Source organism: Balaenoptera physalus (assembly GCF_965194825.1).
Source record: "Balaenoptera physalus genome assembly, chromosome: 20".
NCBI lineage: Eukaryota > Metazoa > Chordata > Mammalia > Artiodactyla > Balaenopteridae > Balaenoptera > Balaenoptera physalus.
In genome coordinates, this window is record NC_138901.1 from 40,787,126 (window position 1) to 40,809,457 (window position 22,332).

General features: G+C 35.2%; 1 protein-coding gene across 6 annotated transcripts in view; it reads left to right on the forward strand.

Annotated features, from left to right (window-relative positions):
* Positions 1-22,332, forward strand: part of INTS2 (integrator complex subunit 2) — a 55,484-nt gene that overhangs the window by 18,195 nt on the left and 14,957 nt on the right. For all 6 annotated transcript variants that reach the window (XM_082439932.1, XM_082439931.1, XM_082439929.1 and 3 more), the window contains exons 10-16: positions 2,750-2,821; positions 2,909-3,023; positions 4,833-4,901; positions 7,281-7,415; positions 8,565-8,741; positions 9,883-9,991; positions 20,661-20,765. In XM_082439932.1, the coding sequence (XP_082296058.1) occupies positions 2,750-2,821; positions 2,909-3,023; positions 4,833-4,901; positions 7,281-7,415; positions 8,565-8,741; positions 9,883-9,991; positions 20,661-20,765 (782 nt within the window). The remainder of the gene's footprint in view (positions 1-2,749; positions 2,822-2,908; positions 3,024-4,832; positions 4,902-7,280; positions 7,416-8,564; positions 8,742-9,882; positions 9,992-20,660; positions 20,766-22,332) is intronic.

Below are 22,332 nucleotides of genomic sequence, written 5' to 3' on the forward strand. Positions count from 1 at the left end.
ACAGTGTTCAGTTCTAGGAAATTTTCTTGAACTAATTTCTTGGTAATGTCCACCACATGGATTTTCTCTGTTTGAAACCTCCTCTTATTTGGATATTGGACTTCCTGAAATTATCATCTTATTTTCTTATTCTTTCTTATTTTCCTTATCTTTGTCTTGTTCTGCATTTTAAAAAACAGCTTTATTGAAACACAATTTACATACCATAAAATTTACCCATTTTAAAGTGTACAACTTACATTGCCTCCTGAATAAAAAAAAAAAGTGTACAATTTAATAGTTTTTAGTATATTTACAAAATCATGCAACCATTACCACAATCTAATTTTAGAACATTTCAGTCACCTCAAAAAGATACTGCCTATACTGCCTTTTAGGATTTGTTCTCAACCTTGTCCTCTAATCCTATTTAGTTTTTAATTTCTAAGAGCTCTTTTTTATTCTGATCGTTTCTTTTTTATAGTGTCTACTGCTTCATTGTGGCATGGTTTCTCTGATATTAATCATAATGATTGAAGGGGTTTTATTTGTTCTGTTTCTTTTCTCTAAGTTTCTCTTTTTCTGCCTTTTTTTGTTCTCTATTTTTCAAGTTAGAAGCTTTTTTTCAGAGGTTTGGTAATTCTTGATTGTCTGTTCATATTTAAGAGTGGGAAACTAAAAAGCAGGTTAGAACTTCTGAATGCGTAGATGGGAAACTCTTGGGCTTTTCAGAGTCTTAGAGAAGACTATTGTCTTGCTTAGGGAGTGGAGGCCTAACAGGAGATCCATAAGCAAAGTTATAAATAAAGTGAGGGTTAAGGGCTGGGAGGTCTCAGACTGCAGTATAATCATTCACATAATTCTTCTACTTTCAGAAAGGTGCTCTGGATATCCCTGATTGTCCGTCAGTTCAGAGACACCCTCTTTTACCATATCCAGAGAATAAATCTCTAGTCTCCTTTCTACTGGGGGATGGGTATTCATCTAGTTGTGTAGAATGGAGGTGATTTGGAGGTCTACTGCTCATATAGACTGTCTATATTTAGTCTCTGTCTTCATTCTCACTCCCAGAACTGCCTGGAGCTGTCAGTTTCTGAGGCCTTTGGGGATTCTGTGGTATAAGTGGTAGATTGGTTTTCCCACCTGTCAGTTTAGTATTCTGCTTTCTCGGGTCTGCTAAGTCAGTTATCACTCATCCGTGTTGGCTCTGGCTTCCAATAGTTTGTGTTGTTGTCCCTCATCATCATCCTATGCATTTATGCCTTTTAAGAAAATCCCTTTAATGTAGTTTGAGTTGTGTGTTTCAGGAAGGTATGAAGTTAAGTACATGAAATGAAGTACTTTCTTTTCTCTTTACCTGAAGTAATTTCTTTCTTTTTTTTAAAATTTATTTTATTAAAGTATAGTTGATTTACAACGTTGTGTTAGTTTCTGGTGTATAGCAAAGTGATTCAGTTTTATATATATATATATAAAACCTGAAGTAATTTCTAAGCATTGTCTCTAATCCTCATTACTTCTGTAAGGTGGGTATTTTTATCTTTATATTATAGGTAGGAGAGCTGAAGTTCAAAAAGATTATTTAAATTTCTTGTTCAGGGTCACACTAACAGTGATTAGCAGAGATGGGATTCCCACTCAGATCTGGCAGGCTCTAAAGGCTGTAATCTTTCTACTACGTAACACTGTCTTTTATTAGTGGAATGATTTAGGTGTGGTTGAGAATGACCTTTTTAATTTTCTTAGCTTTGGGTAGCAGGCTTTGTAGTTGCATTTTGTTTTACCTGTTTACACTGCAATGAAGTAGAAGGAGATCAATGAAAATTATTTTTCCAAATCAAAATTATTCCCTTTAAACAAGTCATTCTTGTTGGTGTGTTTTTATAACCATTTTTCATATCTGATGAGCTCCTGGCTATTTCTTTTTACTTTTTGAGTAGTGATCACTTTTTTCTCTGTAATTTTGAGTTCTGCTCAAAATGCTTCTATAAACTAAATTTCATTTTCCAGCTAAAAGACGGTCTGAGTTATTACTGTCCATGTACTCAGTTTGTGACTTTTTTTTTTTTAAACGTTTCTTTAATTAATTAATTTATTTTATATTTATTTTTGGCTGTGTTGGGCCTTCGTTTCTGTGCGAGGTCTTTCTCTAGTTGCGGCGAGCGGGGGCCACTCTTCATCGCGGTGCGCGGGCCTCTCACTGTCGCGGCCTCTCCCGTTGCGGAGCACAGGCTCCAGACGCGCAGGCTCAGTAGTTGTGGCTCACGGGCTTAGTTGCCTCACGGCATGTGGGATCTTCCCGGACCAGGGCTCGAACCCATGTCCCCTGCATTGGCAGGCAGATTCTTAACCACTGCGCCACCAGGGAAGACCCTCAGTTTGTGACTTTTTGATGATTAAGTTTTAACACTAGATTTTTTTCTATATGAAATAAGTATCAGCTGTTAGTATGTACAGTTATCCTAACATTTTAGTCCCAAAGGACCTTTGTTTTTCCAAGGAATGTGAGGACGTTTACTCTCTCCAACCTTCAAATGCAGTAACTGAGACTTTGAGAGGGTTTGACTGTTCATATTCATAGAGAAAAGTAAAGGTTCTCATTCTTCTTCTGTAGAACTGCTTCATATCTCAATGACAATTAATGGCCAATTCAACAAGCCATTATTTTGAGGAAAAAATAATTTCTACCAAAAATAATTCCAGAATGATTTTTTATTCTTATGCTAGTATATCTGACTTAAACCAGTGACTTCTGATATGTTTTATATAGTACGCCTGAACAGGAACAGCTAATGGTAGTGTGGCTAAGTTGGATGATAAAAGAAGAAGCTTATTTTGAGAGGTAAGACGACTTTTTGTTTCAGTTAGCTGAGTAAGTATTTCTTATCCCTTTCTTTGGAAATTCATATTTTCTTTTCTGTTTCAACAGTACTTCAGGCGTCTCTGCTTCTTTTGGGGAGATGTTATTATTGGTTGCTATGTACTTTCATAGCAACCAACTTAGTGCTATCATTGACTTGGTCTGTTCTACTTTGGGGATGAAGGTAATTTCCTTTTATCTTCTTTCTAAAGACGGTGTTTCTAAGCTGGACATTTTCTTGTAATGTTAAGTAAATAGATTGTTTTCATTTTGAAATAATTTTAGTTGTTTAATAGTTTGAAACTATCAAGAGCTCTTAGAAAAAATACATTATGAAAACACTATTCACAAGAATAATAGATGTTCTATGTAGAAACCTTAGAAAACACAATAAAGAAGGGAAAGATATAATTCCATGTTCAGAGATATCAGGTACTGTTAATAGTCTGGTATCTGTTCTTTCTTTAAATTGATCTACATATTTTGTAATTTTAATGAACTTACCAATATATGATAAGCACTTCCTCATATCCATAAATATTCTAATACAATAGAATTTTTAATGGCTGCATTGTAGTTCATCATATGGACCGATCATGATATTCTTAATGGATCTTTTCTTATTTGCCATATAGATTTTCCAGTTTCTGAATAATGCTTAGATGAATATCCTTATGTATGTAAATATATGCACAGGCACTCATACATGTATATCTTCAAACACTTTTTGGATTATTAGGATGAAGTTCTAGAAAGCAGTACTAAGTAAAAGTATAGTGATGTTAAGCTGTTTAACGTGTATTGCCATATTATCTTCCAGAGAGATTATACCAGTTTAACTGTTCTCATTAGTGAATGAGAGTGCCTATTTTCCTAAACTCTCACCGTCACTGGGCATTACCATTCTTTTTAATCTTTGCAAATATGGTGAAAAATCATCTTACTTATTTTGCATTTCTTTGATTACTAGTGAAACTATGGTTATTATTATTATTTTTTATAGCTACAGTTTATATAGAGGTTTTTTGGGGTAGTTTTAAAAAATCTATGTGCTTTAGCTGGTTTATTTCTTTTGTGAAAGGCTTGTTGACGTCCCAGTTTTTCTATAGGGATTTTTATTGATTTATTTTTCCTTTTACTGATTCAGAAGGGCTCTTTATATGTAAATGATATGCTGTTATGCCTTATATAGCATATTGGGTTGGCCAAAAAGTTCCTTTGGGTTTTTCTATAACACCTTATGGAAAAACCCGAAGGAACTTTTTGGCCAACCCAATATTTCATTGACTTCAAGACATATTTTACCCAATATTGAAACTGGGATTCATTTTACAGTTGATGTGTAATGTAAATGTGGTAATGTTTCACCTCTTTTTTTCTTGAAAAGCTACTATTAAATCTGTGGTGCATCTTATAATCCTTATTGTCTTTAAAAGTGGAGAAGTACAATATAATATGTCGCAGTTGATTTTTCCCAGTCTTTTTTGCCATGTGAAAATTATTATTTTCTATGTGTGTAATATATTAAGTATTTTTTTTGTGGTTCTTTGTTTTTCTGCTAAGAAATGTTTTTCTTTCCTAAGGTTTATAGAAACGGTCACTTATATTTTCTTCTAGTGTTTTTGCAGCCTCATGTTTTAAATTTAAATTTTTAATACATTTGGAGTTGATTTTGGATATGGTATCATGTGCAGATCTTTATAGGTATTATCCAGAAAGATAGCTATCCTACCTCCATTTATTGAATACTTCACTTCTTCCCACTGACTCGAAATGCCAATAATGGTATATTTACTAAGTACTTTTATATGTTGGTTCAGTTTCTGAGGAAAACCACACTTTAATGTTGAGTTTGAGAAGCTACTTCTGAAATAGAGTATTTGAACATTAATTTTATATATCACAGTCATTTTAGATAATAAATTTACCAGAGAAAATTGTGCTTTATATATTTTATTTTCACATGCTGTTGAAATTCTTTTGGTTGTTTTAGATTGTAATTAAGCCAAGCTCCTTGAGCAGGATGAAGACTATCTTCACACAGGAAATTTTTACTGAGCAGGTACTTCTTTTAACTTTATTCCTGGGTACTTCTTTAACTTTCTTTTACAACATTCTTTGGGGAAAAACTTACATGTTTCAGTTTAGGAGCATTATATAGTTTTTTTATTCCTTTTTAGTTTCCAGTGATGATTTATTTAATATTAGAAACTTCTGTAAAGAATAATCCTATTTAAAATTTACTTTTAAAGCTATTTACTACATACAAAAACATGTAGTAAAGAAATTTACATAGTTTGGAGACTTTGAATAGATATTTAAGAGTATAGTCTTAGATATTGATGGTTGGGATCTCACATAGGGTAATCAACTGGTATTGTCAGGAGAAAAATAACATAGAAACCTATTTAAACCTTTTCAGCTGTGAGGTGCATGTCTAACTAGATGATAAGCTAGAGTCTAAATTCCTTATTCTAGTATTTACCTGTTCTTATTTAGTTTCAGCACTTTTGTCCATGGGTAATCCTAATGATATTTTATTTTTCCAGTGATGGAGACTATTCTTTTATTTTTTTCTTTTTTTAAAATTGAATTATAGGTGATTTACAATATTGTATTAGTTTTAGATATACAACAAAGTGATATGGTTATACATATATATGTGTATATATCTATATTATTTTTTGTTATTCTTTTCCATTATAGTTCATTACAATATATTGAATATAGTTTTCTGTGCTATACAGTAAATCCTTATTGTTTATCTGTTTTATATATGATACTGTGCATCTGTTAATCCCATACTCTCAATTTATCCCTCCCCGTCCTTCCCCTTTGGTAATCATAAGTTTGTTTTCTATGTCTATGAGTCTTTCTATTTTGTAGATAAGTTCATTTGTACTGTTTTTCAGATTCCTCATATAAGTGATATCATACAATATTTTTCTTTCTCTAACTTACTTCACTTAGTATGATAATCTCTAGGTCATTCCATGTTGATAAAAATGGCATTATTTCATTCTTTTTTATGGCTGAGTAATATTCCATCTCACACACACACACACACACACACACACACACACACACACACACACACACACACACCATTCATCTGTTGATGGACACTTAGGTCACTTCCACGTTTTGGCTGTTGTAAATAGTGTTGCCATGAACATTGGGGTGCGTGTATCTTTTTGAATTAGAGTTTTTGTCTTTGACGGAGACTATGCTAAAATTTAAAATTAATTCCTGGGACTTCCTTGGTGGCGTGGTGGTTAAGAATCCGCCTGCCAATGCAGGGGACACGGGTTTGATCCCTGTTGCAGGAAGATCCCACGTGCTGCAGAGCAACTAAGCCCATGCATCACAGCTTCTGAGCCTGTGCTGTGGAGCCTGCAAGCCACAACTACTGAAGCCCGCGTGCCTAGAGCCCCTGCTCTGCAATAAGAGAAGCCACTGTAGTGAGAAGCCCGTGCACCGCAACGAAGACCCAACGCAGCCAAAAATAAATACATAATTTAATTAATTAAAAAAAAAATTAGTTCCCAGGTTCATTTATCAATTTAAATCTCAGAATACAAAAATATGTATATCTTAAAAAATGAAATATTTGAAAATACTCATAGATCTGTAATTGTTGCTTCTTTTAGGTTAATTAATATTGGGAATTCCCTGGCAGTCCAGTGGTTAGGTCTCCGCCTTTTCACTGCCAAGGGTGTGGGTTCAATCCCTGGTCAGGGAACTAAGATCATGCAAGCTGTGCGGTGCAGCCAAAAAAAAAATTCTCATTCCTGTACCAAACTCTGCCTTCTCCCCTCAATGCACATACACTTCCACATAACAGTCACACATAGGATGTAGGAGACTCATAAGTTATTTTTCATGTGTTTAGTTTGAACTAACTGGAAGACACCTTTGGGGAGGGTCTCTGAAAGACAATTAGTGGTCTATGCATGACACAATGAGAATAACAATAAAAATTCCTGTTTATATTTATGTGATACTTTATAAGTCACATATATTTTTCCAAAGAAATTTATTTCCCTCTCGCAAAAACCTTTTGAAGCAAGTAAGACAATATTGTCTCGTTTTGTAGATGTGAAAATAGACTCAGAAGATAAAATGACTTAGCTAAAGTCATTGAGCCCAGATTTTATGATTCCAAATTTTATATATTTTTTAATCTTACTCTAACCCCCGTCAACATATCTGTGTTCAAAAGCAAATTTTAAAATGTAGAGAACTTCACAAATACCTAAATGTATGATGCTACCTCATCACTCAAAAATAATTAAATCACGTAATAATTGGTTTTTATCATTCCTTCCTGAGGACCGCATTTGTATTAAGTTTTGACAGTCTACCTGGCTAATCCTCCCTCTTTCAGAATAATTTTATATTTGGTTCTGTCATATGTATTAATACTATTTTTCCCTTTTAGGTTGTCACAGCTCATGCAGTTCGTGTCCCTGTCACCAGCAACCTGAGTGCCAACATTACTGGATTTTTGCCTATTCATTGTATTTACCAGCTTCTGAGGAGTCGCTCCTTTACAAAGCACAAAGTATCAATAAAAGTATGACCTTACACTTATATTTCAAGCTACAACCTAAGTTAATGCTTTCTTCCCAGTTCCGTTTCAGTCTGTAGACCTTTACTGTGGGTTTCGTGTGTGAAGTGTGTCTAGTTACTAGTCGTTTATATAGTTACAGTAATTAGGCTCTCAATTTCAGATTTTTAAAACAGTATAACTGTTCAGTTATTTACAAAATGTACACTAGTACCTTTTAAATTCTCAGTAATATCGTTTAGCTATTTCATTAAACCTTAGTAAAAATTGCCATTTCTGTACTTGGTTTTGTTCACCAAACTGAGAAAGTTGCTGGTTAGCCATGACCAGTATTTGTACATTTGTCATAAGGACATCTAACATCTAACTTGAACATATTTTTGATATGTTTTCAATTTGTTATGTAGTTGGCTATACCAAACAGTTAAAAGGTCCTCTAAAGAAAAGGCTGAACCCCAGGAGGTAAAAGAAATCTGTTTGGACCATTTCTAAGAGGCAATTTTATTTATAAAGAACCATGAACAATATATACATTGATATATCACATTTAATTATCCTTGTTATCATGATTTAGTGAAGTTATTTTCCATCTTGATTGTACCTTCTGCTTCTTTATATTTTTAGCAATATAATAGATAAGAATTAAGAGTCCAAATGCACACCCAGCATTTCTTCTTGGCCTCTATTTGTGTAGATAGTTAATCTCCCATAAGTGGTTGTCAAAGTCACTTTCTTAATCTGTCTGAGGGTTTGTTGTGAAGAACTGTCCCTCTCCCTAAATTTCTTTCTGTTGTGGGGTCTTCTACAGCAACACATATGGTGCTCTAAATACAGATATAGAAGGGACTTAACAGTGTTTTCCCCACTACTTGAAAACTAATAGATTAAAAACCCAAAGTCCAAACTCAAAACTCAAACTCATCATTTTAGATTTATCTTCCACTTCACGGTATTCTCAACTTTAGGGTATAAAAGTATTTCCTATTTTTAAATCAAAGACAGCTGTGAAACTGGATAATATATTTAATAACTGCTAAAAGTTAATAGTGAGTTTCACTGATTCATAAATCATGTAAAATTATATGTGCTTTTAAAATTTTGCTTGCTTTTTCTTATTGCCATAATTGATTTGGTGCCTGTAACCTTCTTTTTTAGGACTGGATTTATAGACAGCTCTGTGAAACCTCCACTCCACTCCATCCTCAATTACTTCCTCTGATTGACGTGTACATAAATTCTATACTTACTCCTGCATCTAAATCTAATCCAGAAGCCACAAATCAGCCAGTCACAGAACAGGAGATACTCAATATTTTCCAAGGAGTCATTGGGGTAAAATAGTGGCTTTTCTACATTTATTAGCTTATTTTTCTTTTATTCTTTGGACTGACTCCATGTTTTTTCCCTGATTATTAGAGGAGAACAACTTCTAGGTGGTTCTGAATTTAAGATGGTATTCAGTTTTTTTAGATCACTTATAAATATGAAAAGAATGGTATTAGTTCCAAGTAGTTTGTTGAATAGGCACTTTTCGAGGAATTCTTTCAAGAGCTCCATTTTCCTTTTTTTTTGGCCGCACTGTGCCCCTTGCATTGGGAGTATGAAGTCTTAACAACTGGACCGTCAGGGAAGTCCCAAGAGCTCCATTTTAAAGCTTAAGGAGTGCTGTGGAAGTTGTGTTTAACAACAGACTACATGACATTTCAACACATTCAACCAGCTTTGTTTAGTTTCCTGGGGATCTAAGATCTACCTAGATTATTAATGGAAAACTTGAAGAAAATCTTTTTTCTCCAAATATACTTAACTACACAATATCATTTTTAGGTATTATTTTCTTCATGGTAATTTCAGATAATACTTGAGACTCCTGTAAAGCTTTTTGAGAAGCAGCCTGATGGGACTGCTGTTGCCTTTTTTCCCCTATATTCTATTTTTTTAAAAAACAGTAACTTTTTAAAAAAATTATTTATTTTTGGCTGCGTTGGGTCTTCGTTGCTGCACGTGGGCTTTCTCTAGTTGCAGTGAGCGGGGGCTACTCTTCGTTGCGGTGCATGGGCTTCTCGTTGCGGTGGCTTCTCTTGTTGCTGAGCACGGGCTCTAGGGCGCGTGGGCTCAGTAGTTGTGGTGCACGGACTTAGTTGCTCCACGGCATGTGGGATCATCCCGGACCAGGGCTCGAACCCCTGTCCCCTGCATTGGCAGGCGGATTCTTAACCACCATGCCACCAGGGAAGCCCCTTCCTATCTTAAAAACTGTTAAGCATGTTGCTTTTCATCTCCCAAGCCATCTCAAATTTAACTTAGACTTCAAGTTGTCTCTTTGAGTTTAATGCGAACACAGCAACATTTCTCCCAACTTGTTTGAGCTTGGGAGCAGCAACACTGAATAATCTATTTTGAATGCTTTTGCTATCAAAGAGCACTCATGAAATTTAACAGTATTTTAAAGTATTTATAATATTACCTCCAGGGTGACAACATCCGCCTTAATCAGCGTTTCAGTATCACAGCACAGCTTTTGGTGCTTTATTATACACTGTCTTACGAAGAAGCTCTCCTAGCAAACACAAAGACTTTAGGTAAGTTGTGCATAGGCGAATGTTTCTAGTGATAGTTCATCTTATTTGCTTATATTTTGTTACTTTCTAGGCTGCTGTATGAGAAAATAAGGTCAAATATTCTAACAAGCTCCAGCAACATTCTACAGTCTTTGCAATGGAGGCATTGTGTACTCTGGTGCATAAATACATGTATGTGTGGGCATATAATCACCACTTAAGGCTCAGTGCTGCTTTTAGCAGGCTGAATTAATGGATAACTGAATTGTCTATATTTTAACAATTTTAGTGACCTTACTAACTAAACGTAAATTAAGAGATAAACCTAAAGGAACTGCAACTGAAATATTTTTGCTTGATTTCAATCTGTGCCCTAGTCTTCCTTCCATTAGTGTGAAGAGTAACAATCTAAAAGCAATAGAAAAAAACCAATAGTAGGTTTTCCTTTGCCATTGAAATTATCACCGAACTAGGCTTTCAGACTTAGCTATTTCATATAATATCAGAAGGTTAGATTTAGCATAGATGATATCAGTATGTAGTATGTTTTCCTCTATTTGAAAAAGAATATTCACCTGTATTTTAGCCTTGTTAAATGTATTTAGTTCCATATTTGAAACAAAAAGAGTGTCATTAAAAAGTCGTAGGCATTGAGTATATAATGCAGGGAGAATTCTTTTAAGGGAGGTTAATTTGTCATAGCTGAGTGGTTTTACTTTTTGAAAGCTATAAATTAAAGTTACTGTTCAGTGTGTGGCAGATCAGTTTCTTTTATTTTTCCGAAGTATTGTGTTTTAAGTATTCTGTGAATTTCTCAGCTGCTTTCTTTTCTGACTACAGGTGTTAGGGTTGTACAGATGATATACCACAACTGTAATTATAGTCTTTGTCATATCAGGACAAGATGGGCTAATAATAAGCATTAGGTAATAGTCTCCCACTTTTATCCACATGTAATGAATTCTGTTAAGGAATATGACACTTGTGGTTTAATGGATAGCAGGGGAATGAGTTACGAGGAGGTACTCTGGGGAGAACTCAGACCTTTAATACTGTAGCAGGGGACTAAGATACACCCTTAGTTTTTGTTTAAATTAATGTCTAGCAAAAAAAAAAATCTTAATACAGAAAAGTACAGAGACGAGTGTAGCCAACTTTTGTGTATATACCATGCAGAATTAACAGGTCACTCAGAATTTTTTGGACTGGAAGAACCTTTAAAGATTATGTATCCCAGTCCCCAGTGACATGCTCAGTTCAACCCTGTGTTCGTGTGAAGCTGCTGTTCTTTATGCAATAGTCTGATGGATCTTAATTGGAAAGTTAAGCATTTTAGGTTAGGAGTACAACCCAGCCTGGATTGAGTCTTTGAAAAGGAACTGGGAGATTAGAGGAAAGTTGTTAGGTTTTTCCAAGATTCTAGGCAAAAGATGGTGGTGGTCTGGACTGGTAGCAGTGTATATGTATTTTTTTTCTTTTTTTTTTTGGCTGCGCTGGGTCTTCATTGCTGCGCGCAGGCTTGTGTCTAGTTGTGGCGAGAGGGGGCTACTCTTCGTTGTGGTGCACTGGCTTCTCATTGCGGTGGCTTCTCTTGTTGCGGAGCACGGGCTCTAGGCATGTGGGCTTCAGTAGTTGTGGCGTGTGGGCCCAGTAGTTGCGGTTCGCGGGCTGTAGAGCGCAGGCTCAGTAGTGGTGCAGGGGCTTAGTTGCTCTGTGGCATGTGCGATCTTCCTGGACCAGGGATCGAACCGTGTCCCCTGCATTGGCAGGCAGATTCTTAACCACTGCACCACCAGGGAAGTCCCTGTATATGTATTTTGAAGGTAGAGCTGAGAGGTTTTGCTGATGGATTCATGAGGTTTGAGAGACAGGAGCCAAGGCTGATGTGGAAGCTTTTGGCCTAACCTATGAAATGGCTATAGACTGAAATAAATGAGCAGGTCTGTGGGGGATCAGGAGCTAGTTTTGGACGTATGGAGTTTGAGATGTCTGATAGACTTTCAAGTGGGGATGTTATGGAAACAGTTGTAAATACTGGCCTAGAATTTAGGGGAGATACCAGCACTGAAGCTTTGAGATTCTTCAGCATATAATGGTATTTAAAATCATGACATTAAGTAAGATTACCAAACGGGAAGGTGTGGGAGGATACTCAGGAGGATGTGTTGTCCTGGATGCCAAGGAAAGAATGTTTCAAAGAGAGAGAGATCACCTGTGTCAAATGATGTTGATGGATCAAGTAAGGTTAGGACTCAGCTGATGACCGCATATAGCTTGCTGGACGTCCTTTGACCTTTACAGTTTTATTAGTAAAGTTAACACTTTTTTTTAGGATGAAAGCCTGATTGTAGTGGATTCAAAAGAAAATTAGAGGAGATATACTGGAGACAGTGAGTACAGACAGTTCTTTTGAGGAATTGTAAAGAGAAGGAGAGAAATGAATGTGATAATTGGAGAGGAAAATGAGGTCAGGAGAGGACTTTTTTTTTTCTTTTCTTTTTAAGGTGAAAGAGCTAAGAGAATGTTTGTATTCTGTTGGGCGTAATCTAGTAGAGAGGGAAGGCTGATGAGAGAATCCCTGGAGGGATATCCTTGATAGGTGAGAGGAGATGGGATGTAGAAGACAAATGGAGGGATCAGCCTTTCCTTGGAGAATTTTTTCCCATAGTTCAGGAGATTTTTTTCTAGTCTAGTTTCTTATCTCCACAGGGAATAAATAATTGGAGAATATGTCACAACATGAGAGAATTTTGCTTTTCCACAGCCAAAAAAGATAAGTATTCTTCCTCAAATTTATTCCTACCTGTGAAGTTTTGTCGTAGTTTCAGTACCTTGTTAACTGGTCTGTGGTTTTGGCCTTTATATTAAACATTATCAGCAGCCACCAGGTAGCTGTAGAAGCTCAAATATGGAATTCTGACACTTGAGATAGAGCCAAGTATTAGAATATCATAGTCATTAAAAAATGTGTTTGTATATATACATCTTTTTTCACATATGCATATTTTTGATTTATTTTAAAATATTTATAATACATGTGTATATATTAATTTTAGTTAAATAGTGTATTGATCCAAAAGAATATGTGTAAGAAATGATAATATAATAAATCCCTGTGTACTAATACCCAATTAAAATATGAGCATTACCATTATATTTCCAGTTTTTATACTTAAAAGAGTGTTTCCTATTTATTACATCTGAAGACTTTATTACTAGGTAAAAGTTTATTTTTACATGCTTTTGAAGTAAAAACAATACTAATGAATATTGAACATATGAGAAACTGTTTATCTGCTCTTAAAGCAGCCAGTGGGATCCTAAACACAGTCTCACTCTTAAGTAGCTAAAAGTATTACTTGCTTAACTCTCTCCCTCAAGCTTAACTTCATTTAAAAACAGGGTCTGGCTTCCTTTTCTGCTTCTGTCCCGTTTCGTGTGAAGTTTCCTTCTTTGTCAGCAGCAGAACAAGACACATACTGTGGTATTTGGGAAACTGTAATGTTTACTGCCTCTGAATTCCTGAACTTGAAGTTTTTCTTTGCACTCGATAGTTAATTATTTTCTTCCCAGAAGAAAGTTAACTCTGCCTCTATCAAAATGCAGAAACCTTTAAGCAAACATTGGCGGATGTTTTTTCTTGGCAGCTTGAAGTTTCAGTGCTGTAAAATCAAGTTTGACCAAAAAAGGTTCTAAGAGTTAAATGACTGTAGTGTAGAGTAACAGTATAAGAATCTTAAACTTATTTCATTATTTACTTAATTACTTTCATATCTTAATGCAAAAGAACTGGCTTTTAAAATAAAAACATTTATTAAAAGCGTGTTTACTGGAGGAAATTGAGGAAGTGAAAAATGTACAAAGACCAAAGTAAAACCACCCATAATTCTGCTGCCCAGAGGTAATCACCATAGAATTTTGCTAGAAAACCCTTTAGTCTTTGCACATATGATAACTTTCACAAAGTTGGAATCATATGTTTTTAATCTACCCTTTTTAATAATACACTTTACACATTTGCCTATTTAGTAAATATTTTTCTGAAACATGATTTTTAATAGCTATATAATATTTCTTCATAAATACGTACCATTACTTAACAAATTCCTTATTGTTGGACATTTAAATTATCTCCACATTTTGCCATTATAGAGAGTGGTGGAATGAATATCCTTAGAGCTAACTCTGTATACAGGTATACTTATTTCTGTCCTTAGGACCAAACTACTAAATCAAAGATTTTGGAATTATAAGATTTAAAAAAACAAATTGCCATATTGCTTTCCAGATAGGTTATAACATTATAGATGTTTTGTATAAGACATTTGTATAAGATGTGAGTGCCAATTTTTTTGCAGTATTGACTGTTATTTGTTTATGGTGTGTTTTAATTATAGAATTTTATAAAGAGGAAACTCTTTGAAAGTGAGGTACTAACATTATATGACTCATCACCTATCTATTCTTTTAGGACATTATTATACCACTTTTAAAATTTATGTATACCTTTAATTAATTTTGGTGTCAAGTATGGGGTGCAGATTCATTTTTTTTTTTTTAATAATTGGTTATTTGTCAACATCACATAATGAATAACATGTCATTTTCCTATTACTTTGGAAAGTTGCTCTGATGTGTATCGAAGTTTTATTACAAACCTATGTCTGGTTTTGGGTTTTCTTTTTTATGTTCGATATTTCCAGTTCCTTTAGCCATTATTGTTCTTGTTCAATATTTCTGTCCATTCTCACATATATAATCTTTCACATGAACTTTATAATGATTTTGTCAAATTCTACAGAAGAAAATCGTATTGGGATTTTGATTAGAATTATGTTAAACATAGAGATTAATTTGGAGAGAATTTACATCTTTACAGTAGTCTTTCCAGCTAGAAATATGAAATAATTCTTTTTAAAGTCTTTTTTATTTTTATTTTTTTGGCTGTGCCACGCAGCTTGTGGGATCTTAGTTCCCCAGTTAGGGATCGAACCCAGGCCCTGGCAGTGAAACCACCGAGTCCTAACCATCGGACTACCAGAGAATTCCCTGAAATAATTTTTTCTTTTAAATTATTAAAATGTAAGATTCATGAAGGTTGATTTTTATGTGTTTTTGCTACCGTATCTAGCATTTAGAATATTACTTGAAACATAGTAACCACTTAGTAAATGTTTTTGAATGAGTGAACTTATTCAAGTTATTTTTTTATGTCAATTAAATTTTATTTTTTATAAGTTCTGTATAATTTTTTCTTAACAAGTTATTTCTGGTTACAGGAAAGGTATTGACATTTAGTTTGGATTAGTCTCTGAATTTCTTAGAGTACCATTTAAAATTTTTTTTAAAATTTATCAAGTGAATACTTTTTCAGCAGTTATTGGGATAGTTTGGTCTATTTATATAATTTGTTGTATAATTAATATCTTTATATTTCTGGAGTGGGCTCTACTTGCTCTGGGTATGTTATTCTTTAGCATGGTGCTAGATTTGATTTGCTTGTCTTTTTTTTTTAAATATGATTTATTTCCATCTGTATATATACAAGTGAAATTGGCCTTTTTTCCCTTTTTCTTTTCATTTCTTCTTTTTTTTTCTGGCTTTGGTATTAAGTTTACACTAATTTCACAAGTGAATTAGTTTTCCATAGGATTGTTTTAAGGATTAAAATGTCACAAAAACTAGGGGCCATGTAAATAGTATTCAAAACATTCCCACAGTTTCGTTGAGGATGAGGTTAAAAGTTAGATTTGAGGGCTTCCCTGGTGGCACAGTGGTTGAGAATCTGCCTGCCAATGCAGGGGACACGGGTTCAAGCCCTGGTCCGGGAAGATCCCACATGCTGTGGAGCAACTGGGCCCGTGAACCACAATTACTGAGCCTGCGCGTCTGGAGCCTGTGCTCCGCAACAAGAGAGGCCGCGATAGTGAGAGGCCCGCGCACCGCGATGAAGAGTGGCCCCCGCTTTCCACAACTAGAAGAAAGCCCTTGCACAGAAACGAAGACCCAACACAGCCATAAATAAATAAATTTTAAAAAAAAAGTTAGATTTGAATCTTTGAAAGCGACACGTTGGAAGAAAATTGGAAGTGTGATCGCTCATGTTGAATATATAAAAACAATGATCTTCCCGTAGGCCTTTCATAATTATAGTTTAGTCTTTTACTGGAAGATTAAGTATCCTTGATGTTGTATTTCACAGAGATGTTAAAGAGAAATAATTGCTTTAGGCAGGACTTCATGGTCTGCTAGTTCTTTGATGGAATTATTAAGATGTGAACAGGATTTTGTCTTCAGTTTCATAGCTCCAGAAACTCAAATGTTGATACTTTACCCTAAGCTGATCTTGGGGACTCTAGATCTTAATAATACTGGCTAACATTTGAGTGCTTGTTATGTGCCAAACACTACCTGAAGCTCTTTACAGCTGTTAACTCATGTAAACCCTCACAACAATTCTGTGAGATAGGTACTGTTGTTGTCTTTATATTACAGGTGAGAACACTGAGGCACAGGGAAGTTAAGTGACTGCCCTTAGTTGTAAGTGTTGGAACCAGGATTTGACCATCACTGGAACTTATATATATATATTTAATATTAATCCGTTTTTATTATTCAAAATAATCTATCTTTACTAGTGTATATTAGCATTTTGCCTAGTTATAATCAATCTATTTATCTTAATACCATTTTATATTCCATTTTTCCTCTTTAATGTTATTTTGTACAAACAATAATGTTATTTTATATCCATCAAGATGGGCCACAGAGTTGTGGTTTCAAATTGCTTTTTAGTATTGAATTTCTTTTTCTTTTTTTTTCTTTTCTTTTTTCACCTTGTGACGCTCTTCCCCTATTTCTTTTACCCCTCATCCCCCGCTCCTCTGGCAGCCACCAATTATTTCTCTGTATCTTTGAAGGTTTTTTGTTTTTGTTTTTTTATGATTCCACATATAAAAGAGATCATATGGTATTTGTCTTTCTCTGTCTGACTTATTTTACTTAGCGTTATGCCCTCCAATTCTACCCATGTTGTCACAAATGGCAAAGTTTCATTCTTTTTTATGGCTGAATAACGTTCCATTGTATGTATATATATATATATGTGTGTGTGTATCATATTTTCTTTATCCATTCATCCATTGATGGACACTTAGATCGTTTCTGTATCTTGGCTATTGTAAATAATGTGGCAGTGAACATGTGGGTATATATAATCTATTCAAGTTAGTGTTTTCATTTTCTTCAGATAAATACCTAGATGGGAAATTGCTGGATCATATGGTAGTTCTATTCTTAATTTTTTGAGTAACCTCATACTGTTTTCTTTTTTTAAATTAATTTATTTTTTATTTATTTGTTTTTGGCTGCATTGGATCTTCATTGCTGCGTGCGGGCTTTCTCTAGTTGCTGCAAGCAGGGGCTACTCTTCATTGCGGTGCGTGGGCTTCTCATTGTGGTGGCTTCTCTTGTTGTGGAGCACGGGCTGTAGGCGTATGGGCTTTAGTAGTTGCAGCACGCAGGCTCAGTAGTTGCGGCACGCGGGCCCTAGAGCGCATGGGCTTCAGTAGTTGTGGTGTGTGGGCTCAGTCGTTGTGGTGTGTGGGCTCTAGGGTGCACGGGCTTCAGTAGTTGTGGCGCACGGGCTTAGTTGTGCCACAGCATGTGGGATCTTCCCGGACCAGGAATCGAACCCATGTCCCCTGCATTGGCAGGAGGATTTTTAACCACTGCACCACCAGGGAAGTCCCTCCATACTGTTTTTTATAGTGGCTGCAGCAATTTACATTCCTACCAACAGTGCACAAGTGTTTCCTTTTGTCCTTATCTTCATCAACACATGTTTATTGTCTTTTTGATAACAGTCCTTCCAACAGGTATGAGGTGATAGCTCATTGTGGTTTTGATTTCCATTTCCCTGATGATTAGTGACGTTGAGCATCTTTTCATGTACCTGTTGTACCTCTGTGTGTCTTTTTTGGAAAAATGTCTATCCATATCTTCTGCCCATTTTAAAAAAATTTATTTATTTTTAATTTATTATTTATTTTTGGCTGCATTGGGTCTTCATTGCTGTGTGTGGGCTCTCTCTAGTTGCAGCGAGCGGGGGCTACTATTCTTTGCAGTGCATGTGCTTCTCATTGTGGTGGCTTCTCTTGTTGCGGAGCATGGGCTCTAGGCGTGCGGGCTCAGTAGTTGTGGCTTGCGGGCTCAGTAGTTGTGGCTTGCGGGCTCTAGAGCGCAGGCTTGGTCGTTGTTGTGCATGGGCTTTGTTGCTCCGCAGCATGTGGGATCTTCCCGGACCAGGGATCAAACCGTGTCCTCTGCTTTGGCAGGCGGATTCTTAACCACTGTGCCACCAGGGAAGCCCCCTTCTGCCCATTTTTAAATTGGATTGTTTGGTTTTTTGCTCTTGAGTTATTTATATATTTTGCATATTAGCCCCGTATCAGATATATGATTTGCAAATATTTTCTCCCATTTAGTAGGTTGCCTTTTCATTTGATTGATGGTTTCCTTTGCTGTTCTGAAGCTTTGTAGTTTGAAGTAGTCCCACTTGTTTATTTTGCTTTTGTTGGTTTTGCTTTTGGTGTCAGATTCAAAAAAATCAGTCAAGACCTGTGTCCGGGAGCTTAGCACCTGTGTTTTCTTCTGAGAGTTATATGGTTTCCGGTCTTAGGTTCAAGTCTTTAATCCATTTTGAGTTCATTTTTGTGTGTGGTGTAAAATAGTGGTCTAGTTTCATCTTTTTTCATGTATTTTTATCTTCAATTTCTTTCATTAATGTCTTGTAGTTTTCAATATATAGGTCTTTCACCTCCTTGATTACATTTATTCGTAGGTGTTTTATTCTTTTTGATGCAGTTGTAAATGGGGTTGATTTCTTTTTTTTTTTTTTAACATCTGTATTGGAGTATAATTGCTTTACAGTGGTGTGTTAGTTTCTGCTCTATAACAAAGTGAATCAACTATACGTATACATATATCCCCAAATGGGGTTGATTTCTTAATTTCTCTTTCTCATTGTTTGTTATTGGTGTATTAGAAACACAACAGATTTTTGTGTATTGATTTTATATCTTGCAATTTTACTGAATTTGTTTATTAATTTTAACAGGTTTTTTCTTTCTTTTTTTTTATTCTTGTTACCTTTATGGAACTTTGACATCCAGAAAAGCCTCCTCAGCCACTCATTTACCAACCAACTCTACTTCACTCTTTAGGAAATTATTTGGTTCTGGCACAAAGCCATGTACCCTAAGGTGCTCCTTAAACGCTAGCTCCCTCATCTTACTGTAGAGGTCCCACGTATTCACCTCAGTGTTTGCATGAGAGTCACTTATGTGGGCCAAAATACTTGTCGCTTTTACCACCTTTTTTTTTTTTTTTTTTTAGTTATAACAGTTTTTTGATAGAGTCTTTAAGGTTTTCTGTATAATACCGTATCTGCAAATAGTGACAGTTTTACTTCTTCCTTTTCAATCTGGATGGTGTTGGGACCAGAATTTGACTGTCACTGGAAGCTATGTTTTTTTTTAACTGTGTTTTGAGATACATTCTTACTCAGTTCATAAAAGATTTGTGTGGAATACTGGGATGCTAATTTATTAATTTACAAGGGGGATTATATCTAACCAAGAGGTATATGGTCTGTTTAGGGAATAATTCTCAACCTTTATTCTAACACTTGCACTCATATGCTTTTTATCTTCAATAAAAATTTGTTGAGCTTTACACTGTGTAGTTTGTATTTGGAAAAGAAAAAGTATATTGGAAATGCTTTTTCAAACTATGGACACCCTGGTTGAGATGCTCATATAGTTTTGTTGTGTACAAGCAGAGTACCTTGGAATGAGATGAGGGTGTCAGGCATATAGCATATGGTGGAGATGAGACAAAGAAAGATAGCATTGATTTGCAAGGACCTTTACTCTGTGGGATCTGGGAATCCATGGAAGGTTTCTGAGCATGGAGCCAGAGACATGTGATCTGGCCAAATCTCAATTTAAATAAGAGGACTATGGCGGCAGTGTGAAGGATGGATCAAAGACCAGAGAAATTGGAGTCTGGGAAATTGAGCCGTAATAGTTATTTAAATAAATGATGAGTAGGCACTGATTTAGGATAGCAGAAAAAGAACAGAAATTAAGATGGATTTGTTTAAAAAAAAAAAGCATGTACTTGTTAGTTGAAGGTAGAAGTTGTGAGAGAAGGAAGTCATTCATATTTCCCAACTTTCATCAAAAAGAGTCACCACTAATATATAATATGATTAAATTAAGGCTATTGGCATCATGAAGCTTTAAGCCGTGCTGGCATAACTGCATTTGGTCTTCCTAATTAGATTTGGGAGAGTCTTGACTGACTTCTCAGCTTTGGGTGTTTTTTTTGTTGTTGTTGTTGTTTTCTAGTGCAGGGCACTTCTGCAGGTGGCTTCTCTCACTCATGATTTTTCTTCCCCCTAGTTTCAGTTTCGGGGCATTTTCTGAGATATTGCCCTTAAGTATGTTCTTGCTCGTCCTGTGTATTCATTATTTTGGTAGTGATTCTTCATCTTTTATGAACTATATTCACAGATTAAGTGAATTAAAAGTAATTTGACATTGTGTTTGTTCCCATTTGTGTTGAAGGTTAAAATTTCTATTGTTTTTGACACTGTATCTTACATTTTTTAATCTTTGACTGACAGCTGCCATGCAAAGGAAGCCCAAATCATATTCGTCTTCTTTAATGGATCAGATTCCCATCAAATTTCTTATTCGACAGGCTCAAGGACTGCAGCAGGAGTTGGGAGGTATTTGTTTTATTTGCTTTTTGGTGCTAACATTTATTGTTAAAAAGTACCTACCGTTTATGATGTTATAAAGTGTAATAGGTGCTCAATGTTTAAAGGCCAATTCAAGAGTGAAATTCCTCTTTACCTCCCTTGCTGTCTTACTCCCTGCAAACCACTCCTCACCCCCAAGGCCCTAGTTTCATTTTGGTGTGTAATTTCAGATATTCCTTTCTATAGGGTGAACCATATGAAATTGCAGGTATTCAACTATTTTTGACCTCCAAAAATGCAGTTTCATATGGTTGAAGCTAATAGATACACACACAAGTAAAAAATTCTTTTTTTAAACTTTAAATGGTATTATACTCTATCTCTTCTGAGATTTGCTTTTTTCTCTTTGAGTCTTGGAAATCTTATCATGTCACTTCATCTAGATCTACCTTATTGTTTTTAATTGCTCCATAACATTCCTTAGCGTGGAATTACTGTAATATTTTTACTGTAAAACTGTCAAATAGAAATATAGTACTATTTTTTGAAATTCAAATTTTTTCTTAAATTAATTCCTTTTTATAATGTTTGAATGTATGGGTTGTTTGTTTTTTTCTTTTTGGTTTTTTTTTTTGAAGTTGGGGATTTTCTTTTTCTGTCTTTGTTACGGTTGGTTTCCAGGATGGACGTGAGCTTGCTTTCGTCATCTTTAGCCAGATGTCTGCATTTATTTATTATATCTTTGCATTATCTCTTTCTAGAGAAATGATGTTATATTTGGCAGCTTTTGGCAACTAACCTGTTTTATTGAAGAGCTTGTGAAGTGTAGATTAATTTGCACTATTGTAAGCAGTCATCTTTGTGACTGTTTTGGGATAGTCTTGACTACACATATACTTGTGCATTAAATTTAATACCAGTTTTGATTGTTACAGTGCCTTTTCAAACAGAAACATTTATTTTAAGCAGTTTCTATGAGAAAGGAAACAGATACTTATCCCTCTTGGGACTAAGCAGTGGTTTGATTTGATCTAAGTTGCATAATAAGGGGTTGATTGGATCTAACGTACTTTTATTACTACTGATACTCTTACTGCTAACTCTTGCAACTTTGGAGATGATGATGATAATTGTTTAGTAGCAGCAGCATTTATTAGGTAAATAACATAGTGGCGCTTCATATATCTAAATAGGCATTTTTATAGTATCATTTATTTTCTCATTATTAATATTACACAGTAATAATAATGAGTATTCTAACTATGCTGTAAGCAAAAGATTAGAAACAAGACTTAGATTTAGTCAAAGGAGGGTTTCCCGGTCCTTTTGAGCTTCCTTAACCCTTCTTAAAAGAAGACAAATGCACCCCCTTGTGGGTATCGTCAGTACTGCTTGGGTTGGCTGACATAGCTGTGTGACTTTGGGAACGTTAATAAATATCTTTCAGCCTGTTTCCTTATAGTAGAATGGAGACAATATTGCTTACCTTGTAGGAATGTTAGGGTGAAATGAGGAAATGCACATAAAGTGTGCATTTAGGTACTCAAGTTGGGCAACTTTAATTTCACTCATCTATAGCAATGATTCTCAGCTG